At 41.4% G+C, this 17,356-nt stretch overlaps 1 protein-coding gene across 2 annotated transcripts in view; it reads right to left on the bottom strand.

The window, feature by feature from the left end:
- The window catches only part of Mospd2 (motile sperm domain containing 2), a 42,977-nt gene extending 25,640 nt beyond the window's left edge, over positions 1-17,337 (bottom strand). For both annotated transcript variants that reach the window (XM_057759824.1, XM_057759825.1), the window contains exons 1-4: positions 17,194-17,337; positions 16,974-17,043; positions 4,466-4,621; positions 2,346-2,432 (exon numbers count right to left, since the gene is read on the bottom strand). In XM_057759824.1, coding sequence (XP_057615807.1) covers positions 2,346-2,432; positions 4,466-4,621; positions 16,974-17,043; positions 17,194-17,202 — 322 coding nt within the window. In that variant the 5' untranslated portion in view covers positions 17,203-17,337. The remainder of the gene's footprint in view (positions 1-2,345; positions 2,433-4,465; positions 4,622-16,973; positions 17,044-17,193) is intronic.
- Positions 17,338-17,356: the final 19 nt, after the last annotated feature.

The following is a 17,356-nucleotide window of genomic DNA, read 5'->3' as shown; positions in this document are numbered from 1 at the left end:
TATTATCTGTAGCATTTTATTGGATATATATCCTTCCCTTGGCATGTTCCTCCATTTAAAATTCATCTTGTTTTGAATAAAGTACATCTCTCACCTCCTTACAAGGAAAATAGTTACACTCGGGACCTTTAAATTACAGAGTAGCAGAGACGCTATTTTACGAAATAAACAGACGTCACTTTTAAGTGAGGTGAAGAGAAAATGCAGGTGACCAAACACCACTTTGTAATAACCCAGAAGTGCTCTTCTCTATGCTTACTTAAGAGGAAAGCCACTGGTCTGATCAAATGCTAGAAAACATGTTCCACCCAAACAGACACACAGGCAGGAGGGAGGCCTGGGGAGTGCCATGCAGGGCAGTGGACACACAGCCAGGCAGGAGGGAGGCCCGGGGAGTGCCGTGCAGGGCAGTGGACACACAGACAGGCAGGAGGGAGGACCGGGGAGTGCCGTGCAGGGCAGTGGACACACAGACAGGCAGGAGGGAGGCCCGGGGAGTGCCGTGCAGGGCAGTGGACAGACAGGCAGGAGGGAGGCCCGGGGAGTGCCGTGCAGGGCAGTGGACACACAGCCAGGCAGGAGGGAGGACCGGGGAGTGCCGTGCAGGGCAGTGGAACATGCAAAAGCTTCAGGTGAAATGGGAAGGGGAGAAGATAAGCACAGCAGAAGCAGGAGACGGCTACATGACTCTGAAGTCCTAGCTCCATTTTGGTTTTCCTATTTCAAAATGTAGCTTGGCAGTGCTATAGAGGTTGGAGTGGAAAAGAAGCCAGGGAGGTAATCTATCTCGTTATAACCTGGGAAGGAACTGACAATAACGGCACAGGCTAGGCAGGACTAAACTGAGGAAGTGGCTGGTGAAGATAAAACAGAAACCAAAATGAAGCTAAATTACAGGGAGAACCAAGAAATGGGCCAGAGCTTGATGTGGGAGTGATTTCTTTTTAATCTGTTGTTTTTATTGGTTAATTAATAAGGAAACTGCCTAGTCCCATTTGATAAGCCAACCCTTAGGTGGGTGGAGTAGACAGAACAGAATGCTGGGAGAAAGAAGCCAAGTCAGGGAGTCGCCATGATTCTCCCACTCCAGACAGACGCAGGTTAAGATCTTTCCTGGTAAGCCAGCTCGTGGTGCTACACAGAATATTAGAAATGGGTTAGATCAATATGTAAGAGCTAGCCAATAAGAGGTTAAAACTAATGGGCCAAGCAGTATTTAAAATAATAGTTTCCGTGTAATTATTTGGGGGCATAAGCTAGCCATGCGGGTGGCCGGGTGGCGGGACACAGCCCCTTGGCTCCACACAACAAGAGCTGACAATCCAGAAGGAACATGAGTGGCAGGACACGAGGGTGAGTTGTTGACCATGGTGAAGGTGGCTCACAGTCAAGGGACAGCAGGTGGCAGGCAGCTGGGTATGTGCAAGTAGCTTGGGAGTTGCACGGGACCTGCACTGTGAATTGGGAGGCTGCTAAAGCTGATGTATCTGAGAAGACCCCATGGGACAGTATCAGCTGCAAAGTATAAGAAACCACGAAAAAAAAAAAAAACAGGCTCTGCAAAACACGTTTTAGGAGCAAACCACGAAAGAGCTCTAAGAAAAGAAAATGGCAAAAGAAGAAGCAGGGATATGAGGAAAGTACACTGTACTGTCAAAATATAGTACAACTCACAGCTGAAGAAAAGGCAAGCAAGATGCACATGCAGGCTCTCCCAGCCTTAGTACCACCTTGGGCTAAGCTGGGGTGAGTGGAAGGGAGAAGAAAGTCACGTGAACAGCAGATGACTGCTGTTCTTCCCATTGCCACACAGATTTCAGAAAAAGCTAAGAGGAGACCAGGAGAGACTTAAAAGCCATTTTGCACATTTAGCAACTATCAAAAGATTCTCCATAAAAATACATACTAGGTGAAGTGCTACCAATGAGGAGGAAGAAGACAATGACTAACTGATATGATGCTGGCTATGTTACCACTGCTCGAGTGCCTGCCTGCCTGCCTGCTACCATCCTCCCCATCATGATGGTCGTGGTGGACTCTAACCCTCTGAAACCATAAGCTCTAAATAAACACTTCTATTAAGTTGCCTTGGTCATGAGGTCGTCTCAGTGCTATCACAGAACTAGATAAGTAACTAAGAAACAGCACTTGTGTTTATGCCTAGTTTATGATAATGCAAACTATGCCTTGATATTATTTGAATATCAAGGGGTAAAGAAGGCCACACACCTCTAGTTGCAGGAAATTTGTTGCATAGACATAGAAAAGTTCTGTGATTATTAATTGAGACACAGACACACATTTCAAAATCTCAAAACACTAGGGTATGAACTGAATATACTTACGCAATTTGTTTCCTTCTTTGTCATAACCATGGAGATAAATACCACCAAGTTCTAATAACCACCTTGGAATAGAGGATTCGTTAAGATCTGGAAAGTGGTAAACTCTGATCAGTAACAGTAACCTATGTACCTAAAAGAAAACTCACACTGTCAAGGGAACGGTACACAGTAGTTTTACGATCACTCAAACTTGAACAAGACACAACTTACTTAAATCTTGACTCAAACACAACTTATTCAAAAATTAGAAAGAGTGGCTGGTAACACAAAAAGCTATTTCCTGCTGAGAAAAACTGACACAAGATTTACAGATGCTGGAAAGAACAGAAAAAAACTCTTATTTTGATGGGTATCTGCAGATTCTGGTCAGCTTTCAAGCCATGATTTGACTTATCAACACATGTTAACACTATGAGACCATTTGATTTAGCACCGGGGGTGGGGTGGGTATGAGTGTAGTCCAGTGGTAGGAGGGTACATGTTTAGCACACACAAGGTCATAGATTCCATTCCTAGGTTCCTCCTAAACAAACAAAAAATACATTAGTAATATTGTACTAATAATATTCACATGACCTTGGAATTTGAAGGGGACAAATATCACTATTTAGTCTAGCAAGATGCGACTTTTCTCTGTGTTTTCTCTCTTCCTCTCTAGCCCCGTCCCCATGGGTGTGTGTATACAGACCAGGCACTAATGTGGGTTGGTTTCCTCTACCACTCTCACCTTAAGTTCGTGAGAGAGTCTCTCACTGAATTTAGGACTTGATGAACCAATGTGGTTACATTATACTAGCTGGCCAGCAAAGCCCCCTGGGATACTGGCTTTGCCCCACCCTCCATGCCCAGCACTCCAATTACACGTGCATCTTGCCATGCCTAGCTTTTGAAGGGAGTGCTAGGGATCTCAACCTAGCCATGCTTGTACAACAGGTAGTTTACCTACAGTGCTATCTGCCCACCCCCAAGATGGTGTTTTTCTACAAAGTTTTATATACATACAGTGAACTCTAATGTTCTAGAGCAGGTGGAAAATAATTCAAGAAAAAACCTAAACTTCTTTAGCAGGAAAAACAAACAACAGACCTAACTAGTGTCTAAGGGAGGCTGAGGACCAAGGTGACAAGGCAGCGCAGGGAAGATGATCGTTTCCTTCGCCAGCACTTCCCAGAGAACTTTCCAAGTTTCTCTCTCATTCCCTCTGCCTAGCTCATATCTTTGCCCAATGTGACCAGGAACTAGCAACCTGTGCAAGAATATATGCATTGTTGCATTTAGTATGACATTCTCAATGAGCTAAAAAGATTTAGAAATTGCAGCTATGTGCTCCATTTTTGACTAATACACGTTTCTTTGTTTAAACTTACTAGAGTGTTTACATTTCCCAACATTTTACTTCTTACATTTTTGGTATGCCCTTTCTTGTGGACTCTAATATAAAGAATGGGGGCGGGAATTAGCTATAGATTTGTTGACTACTTTGCATTAAGTCTTTAGACACAGTCACTCCAGAGCCAGTCATCTAGGACAGGTAATGCTGTACAGGTAGCTGAAATGGCCAATTATGTCTGCTTATTCTTGCTAACGTCTTAGAGGGAGACAATAGGTAAGCATTCTGGCAGCGTTCTTCCCACATCTGCAAATGACTGTAAAATTCCCTCTAAGATTTCGAACACACACTTTGATGACAGATTTCGAGCTAGTGCAAGAGTTTAGAGAAGACTGCCACAGGGAACCCTTGGGGATAAGCTTGCTTTTCTGGGCTCCCCAGTCAGTTACACAACACTCATAAACATGGGCAACAACTGAGACAACAAAACAGGACAGCAATATCTTCTTATTTCTCCATTGTTTAATGGAATCGAACCAAACACAAATTAGGCAACCATGCTTTTCATGACAATCTGTGACTTGATAACTGTGATCTGATTTTCTTATAAATGATTTTCCTTCTAAGATTTTGTCACACACTGTCCGTTTGAAAGTACGATTAGGCCCCTAAGGGTAATATTCTAGTGTTTATAATGACTGCTAGGGATGTGTGAAAATACAGACAAGTGTCTAACAGTAACATTTGCATAGATGGTGTTACCCTGTCAAGGTGAAGTCCAACAGCTTACCATTGACAGAAAATTCTTTCCGCCACTGGAAACTCTCATCAAGCATCTTCAGGGTTTCGTCCACAACATTGTGTCTCCAAAACAAGTAACTTTCAACCCAGTTATCATCTTGCTGAAGCCTTTCAACATCACGCGCATCATATTTTTCTGACTTTTCTAAGGAAAAAAACAATAGCGAACATCTAAATCAGATTGATTCTGCTGTGAGAAATAACAAAAATAATGGCAAAGAGAAGAAGGATCTGGAAGACAAAGGCACATGGCACAGAACATAGTTTTGCTTAAAAAAAAAAAGCAGAAAACTGTCCATTATCTAAAGTGTACTAGCTAATACTTCATTCCTGTGACAAAATCAAAGGCAGGAAGGAAAGAGTTTTTTGTGGATTATAAGGTGATCTCTAAATTGTAGTCGTTCTTCCTCAGTCTCCCAAGTACTGGGGTTACATGGGTGCACCGCGGAGAGCAGCTAAGGAAGCACTGATTTTCGCTCGCAGCTTCAGGGGTTTAAAAGCTGTACCAACTGTCTCTGTTATTCCTCAGCCTGTGATGAGGCAGTAAGTCATGGCAGAAATGTACTAGGGAACAAAACTGTTCATATCACGGCAGCCAGGAAGCAGAGAGACAGCCAGCAAGGGACCAAGGAATAGGTATACTGTTCAAATGCACATTCCCCCAGTGACAAACTTCTTCCAGCAAGGCCCCTAACAGACCACTCAGCTTCAAACTCATCAGTAGATTTGTCCACTGATGAGGTCAGTCAGTACCCTCATGACCCAGTCACTTCTCATCTGCTGCCAGCTGGGGACCAAGGCCTTCAACACACAAGCTATTTTTCAGGAAATATTTTACATCTAAACCATAACATACAGCAGCATCATATTTTCGGACTCTGAGTCCAACATCTCCAATAATTTAGTAGAGTGATTAGATTTAATTATAATTGTGCATCTTCATACACATGCCATGTTCCCCACGACCTTCTCTACCAGATCAGCCTGCTTGTAGTGCTATCTACGTGCACGCTAGCGTCACTAGTTTATTGTGAGGGAATTCTTCTTGCACATCCAAATTCGACCATTTGGGATCACTCTTTTCAGATACTTCCTCTTCTCACAAGTATTTCCTGTGACCAATCGTCATTCTTGGGTGAGCTGCAGCAACAGGTCTTCATTTAAGCTTTTCCTAAGGCATTCATTCGTATTTCTCTTGAATCAGAGACTACTGGTGCACACACCACCTCTCCTAAGTAAACAGTAAAGTCCCAGTCTTTATGCCTTGAGAACTCCCCAGCTGGATGACGGTGGCACAGGCCCACCTTTAATCCCAGGGAGGCAAAGGCAGGTGGATCTCTGTGAGTTCAAGGCCAGTCTAGTCTACAGAGCTAGTTCCAGCTAGGGCTATTCCACAGAGAAACACTGTCTCGAAAAACAAACAAACAAAAAGAATTCTCCAAAGCAGATGACACATTTATTGACAGACTCTAGTCTGTCTTTATTTTTACTTCTTCAACCATCCATTCCCTCTTAAATGCTAAAGCAAAGAGATCTGGAAAATTCTCTGGTTTCTGTATCTCCTTTTCTTTCACAAGTATTTAGTTGCTAGGTTGTACACTGCCTACCTCCTCTCCACTTGTACTGCCTTTAGTTCAGGGCCTTGAGATAACAGATGGAAGGGCAGGAAAGGGTAAAGTGCATTAAGACAATTAACCTCCTTGAGTCTCCACTTTCTCATCTTCAAACTGTTTTAGACACTCAGAGGCCTGCGTGAGGGTCAGATGAAAGTGTGTGAAAATGCAAAACACTCCACAGTATGAGACCATAAATCACACATTTGTGGAATGTCGTCTGGGGTGAAGATTTTAATGCACGGGCTCAATTTTTCTAATCTAGAAAATAAGTAGTTCCACACTATGTAAATTTTAAGAAATAATCTTAGCTCTGTAATTTGAAGATTCGTTAGCATCACAAGTACATTTTCTTGAACAGTAAATGACATTTGAGAGCATAAGGCGGCTTTAAAAGAGTTAACATAGCCTCTGTCTCATTAAGGAGGGCTCAGTCCGTTGGGCCATTGTACCAGTAGGATATTTTCCTTAATATTATAGCTGCCTTCATTCACTTGCAGGAAAATGCCTGCCACACAGTCCAAGTTAGCATAGGCACAGTTTACTATGCAGCTCGTCTTCCAGATAAAAATGGTGCTCAGGGAAAAGGGGACTAAATAAGCTCCCAAGTCAAACACACTTACCATGGAGAAATGTTCTATGGGCACACCCCCATCTTCTCATACAAGGCATTAAAAGCACGTCTATCAAGGTTTAATGAAATTAGTGGTATCATTAGAGATCTTCTAAAATAAGTCCAACTATTCTCTCTCCTTCTTTTATGAACATCATAAGCACCACGATGACTACTTTCCTTGGCTCCAGTCACAGAGTCAGCCATTTTCCCTGGTATTGCTTTTATATAATCAGTACAAATGGAAAAAGCAAAATTATATCTTAGGACTATGATTAAAAACCATTTGACCTCAGAAGCTCTGGAAAAGTCTTAGGCACCCACTAGGGTCCCAGACTATACTGAAAAGAACTTTCGTGGAAAAGTATTCCCAAGTGGCATAAACAGTGAAACGTTATCACTAGCGTTATGACTCTTGGTAGCAGTGCCATCAAGACACTGGCCACTACCGGCAATGTAAAGCCCTCTTCCTTTGCTAGTGTTCATGGATACCGATCTCTGCAGGCAGAAGTTTCCAGTTAACGTGCTTATTAACAGGAATGTATTTACACAGGAAATGCTGCTGCTGCTGTCTTAACCTTAACCCTGGACAAGCAGACATGAAATCAGATAAGGGGAAAAAATGAGAAAGAGACAGCTGGAGAGGGGAAGAGGCAAAGGTTAGTAGAGAGAGGCAGAAGAGTAGAAGCAGGAATAAAGAACAAAAGGAAATAGGGAAAGGGCCAAGGGAGAGAGTAGAAAACAGCAAGAGAGAACAGGGACACTAAAGCAGACAGAAGGAAGAGAATGGGAACAGGGAAGGAAGTGACCAGTCAGCAGTCTATGACTTTGGATCACACAGTTAAGGGACATGACAAACTATACTTAGTATACTAAAATCCACAGTTTTCTTTTAAAATTCATTATATCATTCATCAGTTTCTTTGTGTTATCTACAGTGTGCATGGCGGTCAGAGGACAACTTTGTGGATGGAGCCAGTTCTCCCCTACCATATGTGTTCTAGGAATTGAACTCAGTTTGTCAGTGTTGGTGGTCTGCACCTTTAGGCACTGAGCCATTTTGATGAGCCCCAAATCTCTTGTTTTCATACACAGGCCTTAGATTCCTCCATGAATCTTTAGGTCAGATGAAAGTCTGGACAGGGGTTTGGGAGAGAAGTACAAACTATAGATGTGTTGAGAATGGAAGTCATTGGGAAACAAAACAACAATAATATCAACAAAACTTACTCCCTTAGCAGTTGGCCACATCTACTCAGAATCTCTCCATATCTGTCAAGCCAGCTGGAAGACTGAGTGAAAGGCGATCTATAACAGAACAAGTCGCACGTTGCAGTGTGCATCAGAACCACTCAGCGCTGGCAACACAGGTTCCGTACCTAGAGCGTGAATTTTGGAGGCGATTCAAGCATCAGAAAGCTAGCATAAGGCCCATATCTAGTGAACCTCTGGTCGACTGCAGGACTTGGCAATTCCCACCACCCTGCCCTATGTAGGGTTAGATGGTAAACACAGATATCCTGTTGCTGATTCCTTGTATGTGTATTTGAAAGCCCTTTAAAATATAAACTGAACCAAGTAATCCTCAGGCGAGGGCTGCATAGAAACAGGCCTTGAATGATCTCTAGTTAGTTGCAGGGAAGGTGGAACATTCTACTACTTCAGCTGCTTTCTGTCAAGAGCACCAAGGTCTAAATTTTCACCAGTCACCAGCTAACTATCCAGGCTAAGGAGACTTCATGGATTTTGCCCATTCCTACATGTTATGGGCTGTGTCAAGGCCTCAGTGTGGACTCATTATATACAATCTGGTGTGTGCTCTTCTTAGTTCAAGTCAAATGTGGGAGAATGTGGGGCCCATCTCATTAAAAATCCAGGCTTGGTGACACAAGCCTGTAATTCCGGTTACTCAGGAGTCCAAGGCCTACTCCAGCTTCACAGTGAATTCAAGGACAGCCTGGCGACTTAACAGATACCTTTTCAAACTAAAAACTAGGGGAAAAAATGGCTAAGTTATACAACTGAATGGAAGAATGGTAGTGTTGCTAGCCTAGCATGTATGAATCCCTGGGTTCAATCTCCAGCTCACACACATGCACACATGCCCTATGGAAACACTAGGAAAAATAAGCAATAAGCATTAATTTTTAAGGAAACAGCTCTTTAAATCACAGGCAAATGTCAGAGAGCCTGTGTAATGAGGCAGAGGGCATGACGGGAGTGCGGGCTGCGGCTGCTCCTGCTCTGCTGAGGTCCAAGAGCTCAGGGACGTGGGAAAGTCACCTCCCCATCCTCTTAATGCCTACCAACAGTAGATGTGCATGAAAACTTTGAATTGGAGTGATTATCTCTGTATAAGTCTGCCCCCCACCTACTCCAACATTTCTCAGGGCCTCGATCTTCAATAATAGATTGCATTGTTCTTGCCCTTTTGAAAAGTTAAAAATATACAGAAGAGAAAATAAAGTTATCAAATACTGAGGCAGCAAAGACCATGAATTGAAAAAAAAAAAAAAAAACCCAAACTTACTGACTTCAGCTAAAATTACCCCTGATCTTCCAATATACACTTTCTCCTAGTTTTAACATTTTTCTGGTACTTTCCATTGTGCTATTCTCATTAAACCCCGGGTTATTTAGCAGAAGAATTGCACACATTGCTGGGAGGTTATTAATCCATAGAGGTATGTTGTTTTAGCTTCCTGAAATTTAATTTGTTTCTAAGTACCTGCTTATTATGACTCCAAATATACTTGCCTAGTGATGTGAGAACCCAGCCTTTCTGATGTAGTTGCTTTAGAACTTTCTGAGAGTTCTTTTATTACTTATCACATGAGAAGTGTTTGCAAAAGCTCCTGTATCCATTTTCTATTTGTTGGGTCGGAAAAACTATACACGCACGCACACACAAACACTTACAACAAAGTTACTCAACTGTGTGTCTACAATCAACTTTGTTCACTGTGCTGATAAATTGTAAAATCTTAAGGGTATTTTCACCTGCTGTGTTCTAGTTGTGAAAGAAATCTGCTGGAATTGATTCCTTTGCATGTTTATAGATTTCTTAAGTTTCCTTTTTAATTCCGGGAACTTGAATTTTTAAAGCTACATACATCATTAAGTAGTTTTTGAGTCACTGAATGTCTTGTTCACTGAAAATATACAGCAGTATAATGAAAAAAAGAACCATGAGCAACTAGAAAAGGTAAATGAATAAGTTCTCCGCGAACATAAACTTCGTAACATTGTTACGTTGGTTAGTGAAATGTATCAAATTTACGTCCTCTCATTCTTTGTAAAACGGTGACTGCAGGGGGAGAGAGTCCTTTGGAAAATTCTGATTCTAGTCAATAGTCTACAGATCTTTTATTGTTGTTGTTTTATTTAATTTTGAGACAGGAATCCATGTAGCCCAGAAGGGCCTCAGACACAATACGGAGCTGAGGCTGGCTTTCAACTCCTGATTTCCTATGTCTAGCTCAAGTGCTGGGATTACAGACCTGAGCTACCACAGTTGGTTCTTCTAGATATTTTATTGTAATGGTTAACTTATTGTCATCTTGCTATAGCCTAGAAACATCTAGGGAGAGTCTCAGTGAGGGACTGTCTACATTGGGTTGAACTGTGGGCATGTCTGTGGAGGGCTGTCTTAATCAAGTTAGTTGACGTGACAAGGCCCAGCCCACTGTAGGCAGTACCATTACCTTGACAAGAAGTCCAGAACTATGGAAGAGGAGAGGAATGGGGCATATGCAAGCAAACAAATGACTCTAGATGCATGCATTTTGCCCTTCTCTTGATTGTAGATACAGTGAGACTTGCTATTTGAAGTCCCTGTCTCTACTTACCCATAACACCGAGAAGCGAAATAAATCCCTTTCTCCCCTCAGTTGTCTTTTGGTCAGGGTGGTATATGACTAGGGATAAATTACATAGAGAGATGAATTTTTAAAACCCACTGAAAGGTAAAAGGATATTTGCTAGGCAGTGTAAAGGGTCGTTACTGGGACTAAAGACTAAAAAGTAAGCAGGTCTACCAATTCTTCATTCTCATCTAAGTTTATGACTCAAGCCTTTGACGAAAGCCACATTTCATGTCCTCTAAAGCAGAGACTTGGTCATTTTAGATCTATCATAAGGATAAAAAATCAATCCTTTTCAAAATCTGACTGACAATTATACACATTTATGGCACATGTAAACATTGTAGAACATAGAAATCAAGCTAATGGAAAGACATTTTTCCATACATTTCTTTTTTTTTTTTTTTTTTGGTTTTTCGAGACAGGGCTTCTCTGTGGCTTTTGGAGACTGTCTTGGAATTAGCTCTTGTAGACCAGGCTGGCCTCGAACTCACAGAGATCTGCCTGCTTCTGCCTCCCAAGTGCTGGGATTAAAGGCATGCACCATCACCTCCCAGCCCATACATTTCACTTTTATTGTAAGTGTACCTAAAATCTGCCTTAGTAACTTACAGGTATACAGTGTTGCTATTAACTATACTCACTGTGTTGTACAAAGATCTCTTGAACTCAATCCTGCTGTCTGACTGATATTTTCTATCCATTGACCCTCCATTTCTTTCTGTGTTCAGAAATGTATAGGCAATATTCACAGCAGCAGTGTATAAGAAACCAGGCCTGTCAACAACTGAACTTCAACTGCTTTATGCATTCTAGGAACTATTACAACATCCCAAAATTAGTTATATTACAATATGAAGGAATCCCAAACTGAGGCAAATCACCAGAAATATAAAGGTTAAAAAGAAACAAAAATGTAATCAAGTTTTTGTGGAGGAGACTTTTTAATAAAACTAAGGAAAAACAAGAGAATGAGTAATACAAAAGGCAGGAAAGGTGTCCCTCAAATGCCACAGTACATGGGAAGCATCTAGATCTCTGGCTGAATAGTAAGTACATGGTTACATATCCTTTCATTTTTAGAGATTATGTCCATTAAAATCATCAACATTCAACTAAAACAAAATGAAAAGGTCAGAAACATTGCTGGGTGAGAGGAATCACCTTAAATAGCAACTGAAGAAACCATAAAACAATGGGTGATTTTTAGGTTAAAAAACTGCCAAAATCAGCAATAGTGACATAAACAAAGAAAGGTGTATGTATAAATAAACATAATCATACAGAAAGTTTAGCCAAGCTAGCAAACAAATGCAAACTTAAAAACTATTAGTTTAGAAATGATGACACTAAACATGGCTAAGGTGTGGGAGACAAAGAATATTGCACAAGGCCAGCAGATATCAATTTGGGCAGCAAGTATGATGGAAGTTTGATATATATTATCAAACGGGCCCCAATTATTTACTTGGGAAAACAATAATTTGATTCCAAGACATGACTCTAAAGGAAGGAATCTGAACTGCTTCATAAAGTTGTGCTAACAAAAACATGGGAGTAATCTCAATGTGCAGAAAGGGATTCTCTAAATGAAATGACAATTGTGTTTTACTAGTAGATTCAAATATTTTTTAAAAAATCTATACAATGTGGCCTACTTTATAAAACGGGGAATAAGATCATGCCAATGAAAATGTAACATACAAATGATAATCAGGATGGTCTTTAAACTTTGCTTTCATAAGGGTATAAACAAAAGATTAGAAGAAAATCTACCACTATTAATTATTTCTAGATGGTAGGCAGGCTTTTTTTTTCCTGTTCTGCTATCAACTAAGTTTATTTAAATAAATTCCTCTACCTTTAAGATTAGACAAAGCCGGGAGCTGGAGAAATGGCTCAGAGGTTAAGAGCACTGATTGTTCTTCCAGAGGTCCTGAGTTCAATTCCCAGCAACCACATGGTGGCTCACAACCACCTGTAATGAAATCTGGTGCCCTCTTCTGGCCTGCAAGCACACATGCAGACAGAACACTGTAAACAAAATAAATAAATCTTAAAAAAAAAAAGATGTATATAAAAAAAGAAGATTAGACAAAGCCCTTGAGCACACGTACTGAAGTATAACGCACCACCCGGACATTCCAGGTTCTCGCCACCATATTTCTATTGTTTTCATCCATGTGCATGGCAAGCTTCCAGTGCTTCCTGAACAAGATGCATACCTTTTCGCCTCAGTGCCTTTGCTCAGACAGCCTGACCCACCTAGATCACCTTCTCTACCTGGCCAAGTTCCACCTAAGTTCATAAGAAACACCACCTGGGTTAGTCAGCTTTCTGTCACCACAACAAATAGCAGAGATCAAGAGAGTGAAGGTTTATTTTGGCTCAGAGTGTCAGAGGTTCAGGCTGTGATCAGTAAGCCTAGTTGCTTTTGAACCTGTGGTGAGGAAGGACGTGAGGCAGGCAGCATGTAAGAGGCCCAAACTGATAACAACATGGTCAGGGAACAACAGGACAAGGAAGGAACCAAGGTTTCATAATCATGTTTAAAGGAACCATTCCCAAGAACTCTTACTAGATGGTCAGTCCTTCTTTTGTTTGTTTGGTTTCAGTTTTCAAGACAGGGTTTGGAACTCACTTGGTAGACCTGGATGGCCTTGAACTCACAGATTTCCGCCTGCCTCTGGCCTCTGGGATTAAAGGCCTGTGCTAGCACCTGCCGGGCTATAAATAGTTCTTCAAGATTCTGCAATTTCCCACTAGCACCATATTTTAGAGTAAGCTTTTCTAAGGTTTGGGAGCTGCTCAGCTTTTCCACAACATTGCTGTGAACTCAGTACTAACCTGCTCACCAAGCTGCAGGTATCTTTGTCTTCTCAGGCTTCTTTGAGAAAAGGTCTCAGAAGTTTAGGGCGGAGGGCAAATCTCTAGGTAGTCAAGGATAACCTTTTTCAACTCCCAATCCGGCTTTCACTTCCCGCTTTCTGGAATTACAGGTGAATACCCCTGTGCTGGAGGGACTCATTTGGTCCTTAGTCCGTGGGATCCAGCTCACCTTATCTAGTGGTTTATTCTGTGCTAATGCCACCACTAGAGTGCACACATTAGGAAAATGGCTCTATCATTCATTAATACTGACAGCCTGATTTACAGAATTAAACAGATAATGAGTACTTTCAGAGCTGAATACATTATTGTCACAAAGAGAAAGAAGAAAAGAACAGGAAATGTTTCTTATTTGAGACTCAGCATGGAACTTCTCACAGTAACAATGACTGAGAAAAGTACCATAATTATGGATCCGTATTTTCCTCTTTTTGCCTGTTCAAAATCTTCCCATATTTGGTAGTATTTTCTACAGGCAAAAAAAAATTGAGCTTGGAATTCCCAAGAACCTGTTTTCATATGAATGTCTAAAGAGAGATACTAGTGGATAATACTTTTCTTTAGGAAAAACATCAATATGGCTTGTATGCCTTAAACCTTTTATGAAGCAAAATATTGTTAATGACAATAGAAACTGAAAAACAAAAGTGGATGTTCTAAACAGAAAGTTAGGTTTTCTTTTTATTTTATCTCTTTCTACACACACACACACACACACACACACACACATTTTTGTTTTTTCAAGACAGGGTTTGTTTGTATATCCTTCGCTGTCCTAGAACTAGCTCTGTAGACCAGACTGGCCTCGAACTCACAGAAATCTGCCTGCTTCTGCCTCCTGAGTGCTGCGATAAAGGCTTGCACTACCAACACCCAGTTACTATTTATAGTTTTTAATGATTCGTTCACACTTAACTGGAACTCAAACGTCCTCCTGCCTCAGCCTCTTGAGGTTCTAGGATTACATGCATTAAGAAGCACATCATCTTTACCAAGGTGAATTTGTAACTAGCAACCTTATAAGGGAGAATCCACATGAACTAAAAAAGCCTTATTAAGTTCACAGTACACCTGCAACTTTCAAGTGAGAAAGTCTTTCATGGTTTCTACTTGCCTTGCCCATAGAGTCTAGTTTACAACTCTGGTGTAGATAACTCACAGACCAGTTCACCTATACCTAAGGGTGTGTATTAAGTGTAAAAAGCCACCCCATGCCAAACACTATCTTTCTCTGAAAAAAAAAAAAACAGTTTGTCTTTCTGACATACATTGTGAAGGCTACTCTTTGTCAGACTTTTGGTAACAAAAGGGGAGCTGGTTAGGTCAGTTAATATGGAATGGCAGTTCTTCCAATGATCTTCTGATGCATATCTTAAGGGAGTGCCATATTCATTCAATGATTATGTACTGAACACTGCAAGGTATTGAGGGGTGAGAAAAATACATAAAGCATCTGCCTTCAACTTCTATAGGCTGCCACTAGTAACTATTCCCACCTGTCATCTACAGGCGGAAAGAAACAATAAACAAACAGGACAATTACAGGCTAGGAGGGAAAGTATGCAGGACAGGAAGCTACTTAATAACCAGTGAAGGCCTCTCAGATACATTTAAACCCTGAAAAGACAAAAACAAAACAAAACAAAAAGGCCCAACCAGACATAGTAACTGGCGAAGAGCAACCCAGGCCCTGAGGAATGGAAAGGTCCCAAGATGCAGACAGACGCACTCTGTTTGAAGAACACAAGCGAGGCAGTGTAAATATATTTATCGAACTGGGGATCATGTTTTGGAGTGTGATGTCAATTTTGTGGGTCGCTGCATTTTAAAAAAGAAAGTCAAATAGAAAATCCATCAGCCACACGTTTCTAGACTATTTTTTAATGAACTTTTGCTTCGTGTGTGTGTGTGTGTGTGTATTGGCTTGCTATTTGTGTGTTTCTTAATGCAGGGGGTGGTCAAATCTGCACTAAGCAAGGACAGTAATAACAGGTGAGGATGGACAGGTAGCCAAGAGCTAGGCAATATATGGCTTCGCATTTGTAGGCCACCGGGAAGAACTGGAACTTTATTCTAAATACACACAGTGGGAAGGCACTGAAAGGTTTCAGACTGGGGAGTGACAGGACTTAATCTGACATTGCGACGTTGCTGAAAGATTACTAAAGCGAAATCCAAAAGGCCAGGCCAAAACTCTTAACACTGGGGATTCTGAGAAAATTGCTTAATCTTACTACACTCTGCTTCCCTCATTTAAAAAAAAATGAGAAGACTGAATCAAGATGACCTTTAAGACCTTGGAGATTGCATAACATAGTTATCTTCTGCTTGAACCCTTGAGCATAAGTAAATGACTATTATAGAATCATCAATTCATTAGTTATGAGTGACATCTTAGTATACTATAAACCATGTAGCTGTGAATTACGTTCATATAGAGCACTATTTTACAACTATGGCCTTACTGTAACCAGCTATGACAATAGACACGAGCGAGATCTTTGTGGTAAAAGCGAGTGGAGTGCTTTTGCAACTCTCTGGTACAAAGTTTGGTGCGTGAAGAAAACTGGCCATGAGGTATGAAAAGGTTTACTGACAGAACTATTTGAAACAGATTTCCTTACTTGTTCTAGGTCATCAACTGATGTACAATACAGAACAGTATAGGGGTATAGGAATCTTCTGGTAAGCACTAAAGTCAGAAGTTTAATTCCTTTCGCAGTAACCAAATGACTGGGGCACAATCTATATTGACAACCTACTAGTTTTTACTTCCATACTTGACAATCTAAAACATGCTTCTTTACTTAATCCTCTAACCTTATTTACATTTCACAGATATGGAAACAAAAACTCAGAGCGTGTAAGTAAGCTACTTAGTGGAAGGGTCCAGAGTAGCATCAATCAAGGCAGATGGCAACTTGGGCTTTTAAATTCCATATTTATAACTATTGTAAATGTTTAAAAAAATACTGATCAGATGTACTTGACAACTCAAGTATCTATGACATTGAGACACTGAATGTTCAACCAATAAATCAACTCTGACTTACAGAAACTTTCAAGTACACAGAGCGTGATAAGTACTTGTGAATAGCACTTTTGGTTTTAAGAAGCGGAATTAAGCAAAATAAAGGGAACTGGATTACCAAATTATGTCCAAAGCGTATAGCAAAAATACAATGACAGTTTCCAGGTTTATTTTCTGGTGAAAGGCCAGGAAAGGCCCATGAACTGCAGTATGCCATTTACCAAATAGCCCGCCAGGGCCATGAACACAAGATGCTAAACATTCTGGTTTCTAACTTACATTAACCTTTTAAAGAAAGAAGTGAGCACACCATCTGCCCGTCTGAAGCAGAGCACACAGCATGGCAAAACCCTAGAAACACGTACAGCATCTTTCCAGGGAAGGTTGAAAAGGTCTCTAACATCTGCCGCAAAAACACCCAAACATCCTAGCAAAAGTTAGATATGCTCGCTGCACACCCCACTTCAAGCCCTAGAACGCATGCTCACCTGTCACATACTCAGCTTCGAATCTTCGCCGAGTCTCAGAGATTAGCTTGGCTTTATTCTGAGCGTTATTCTGGATGGGAGACACAACAGAACCTTAGATGCTTATGGTCTTTACTCAGCTCACTCTCAACACAGCGCACCTACACCGGAGCGCACGGACCCTGGACCAGGAAGATGGCTTCCCGGTCCGGTGACCCAGCAGTGGTGCGGTGCTGCTCACCTCGGCCATGGTCACAGTCGCGGACTTGATTGTAGCTGTAGCCGTCGCCTCTTCCACAGTCGGCAACCAAGTATCTCATCACCAGCCAACCCAGCCCAAAGGTAGACTAAGAAGGGAGGGAGGAGGAGGAGGAGGCGGTCGCGTGACACCGGAAGGTAGAAGG

This window comes from Chionomys nivalis, chromosome X (genome assembly GCF_950005125.1).
Source record: "Chionomys nivalis chromosome X, mChiNiv1.1, whole genome shotgun sequence".
NCBI lineage: Eukaryota > Metazoa > Chordata > Mammalia > Rodentia > Cricetidae > Chionomys > Chionomys nivalis.
The sequence above is the reverse complement of the archived record's forward strand: the minus strand, read 5'-3'. Positions and strand labels throughout refer to the sequence as shown.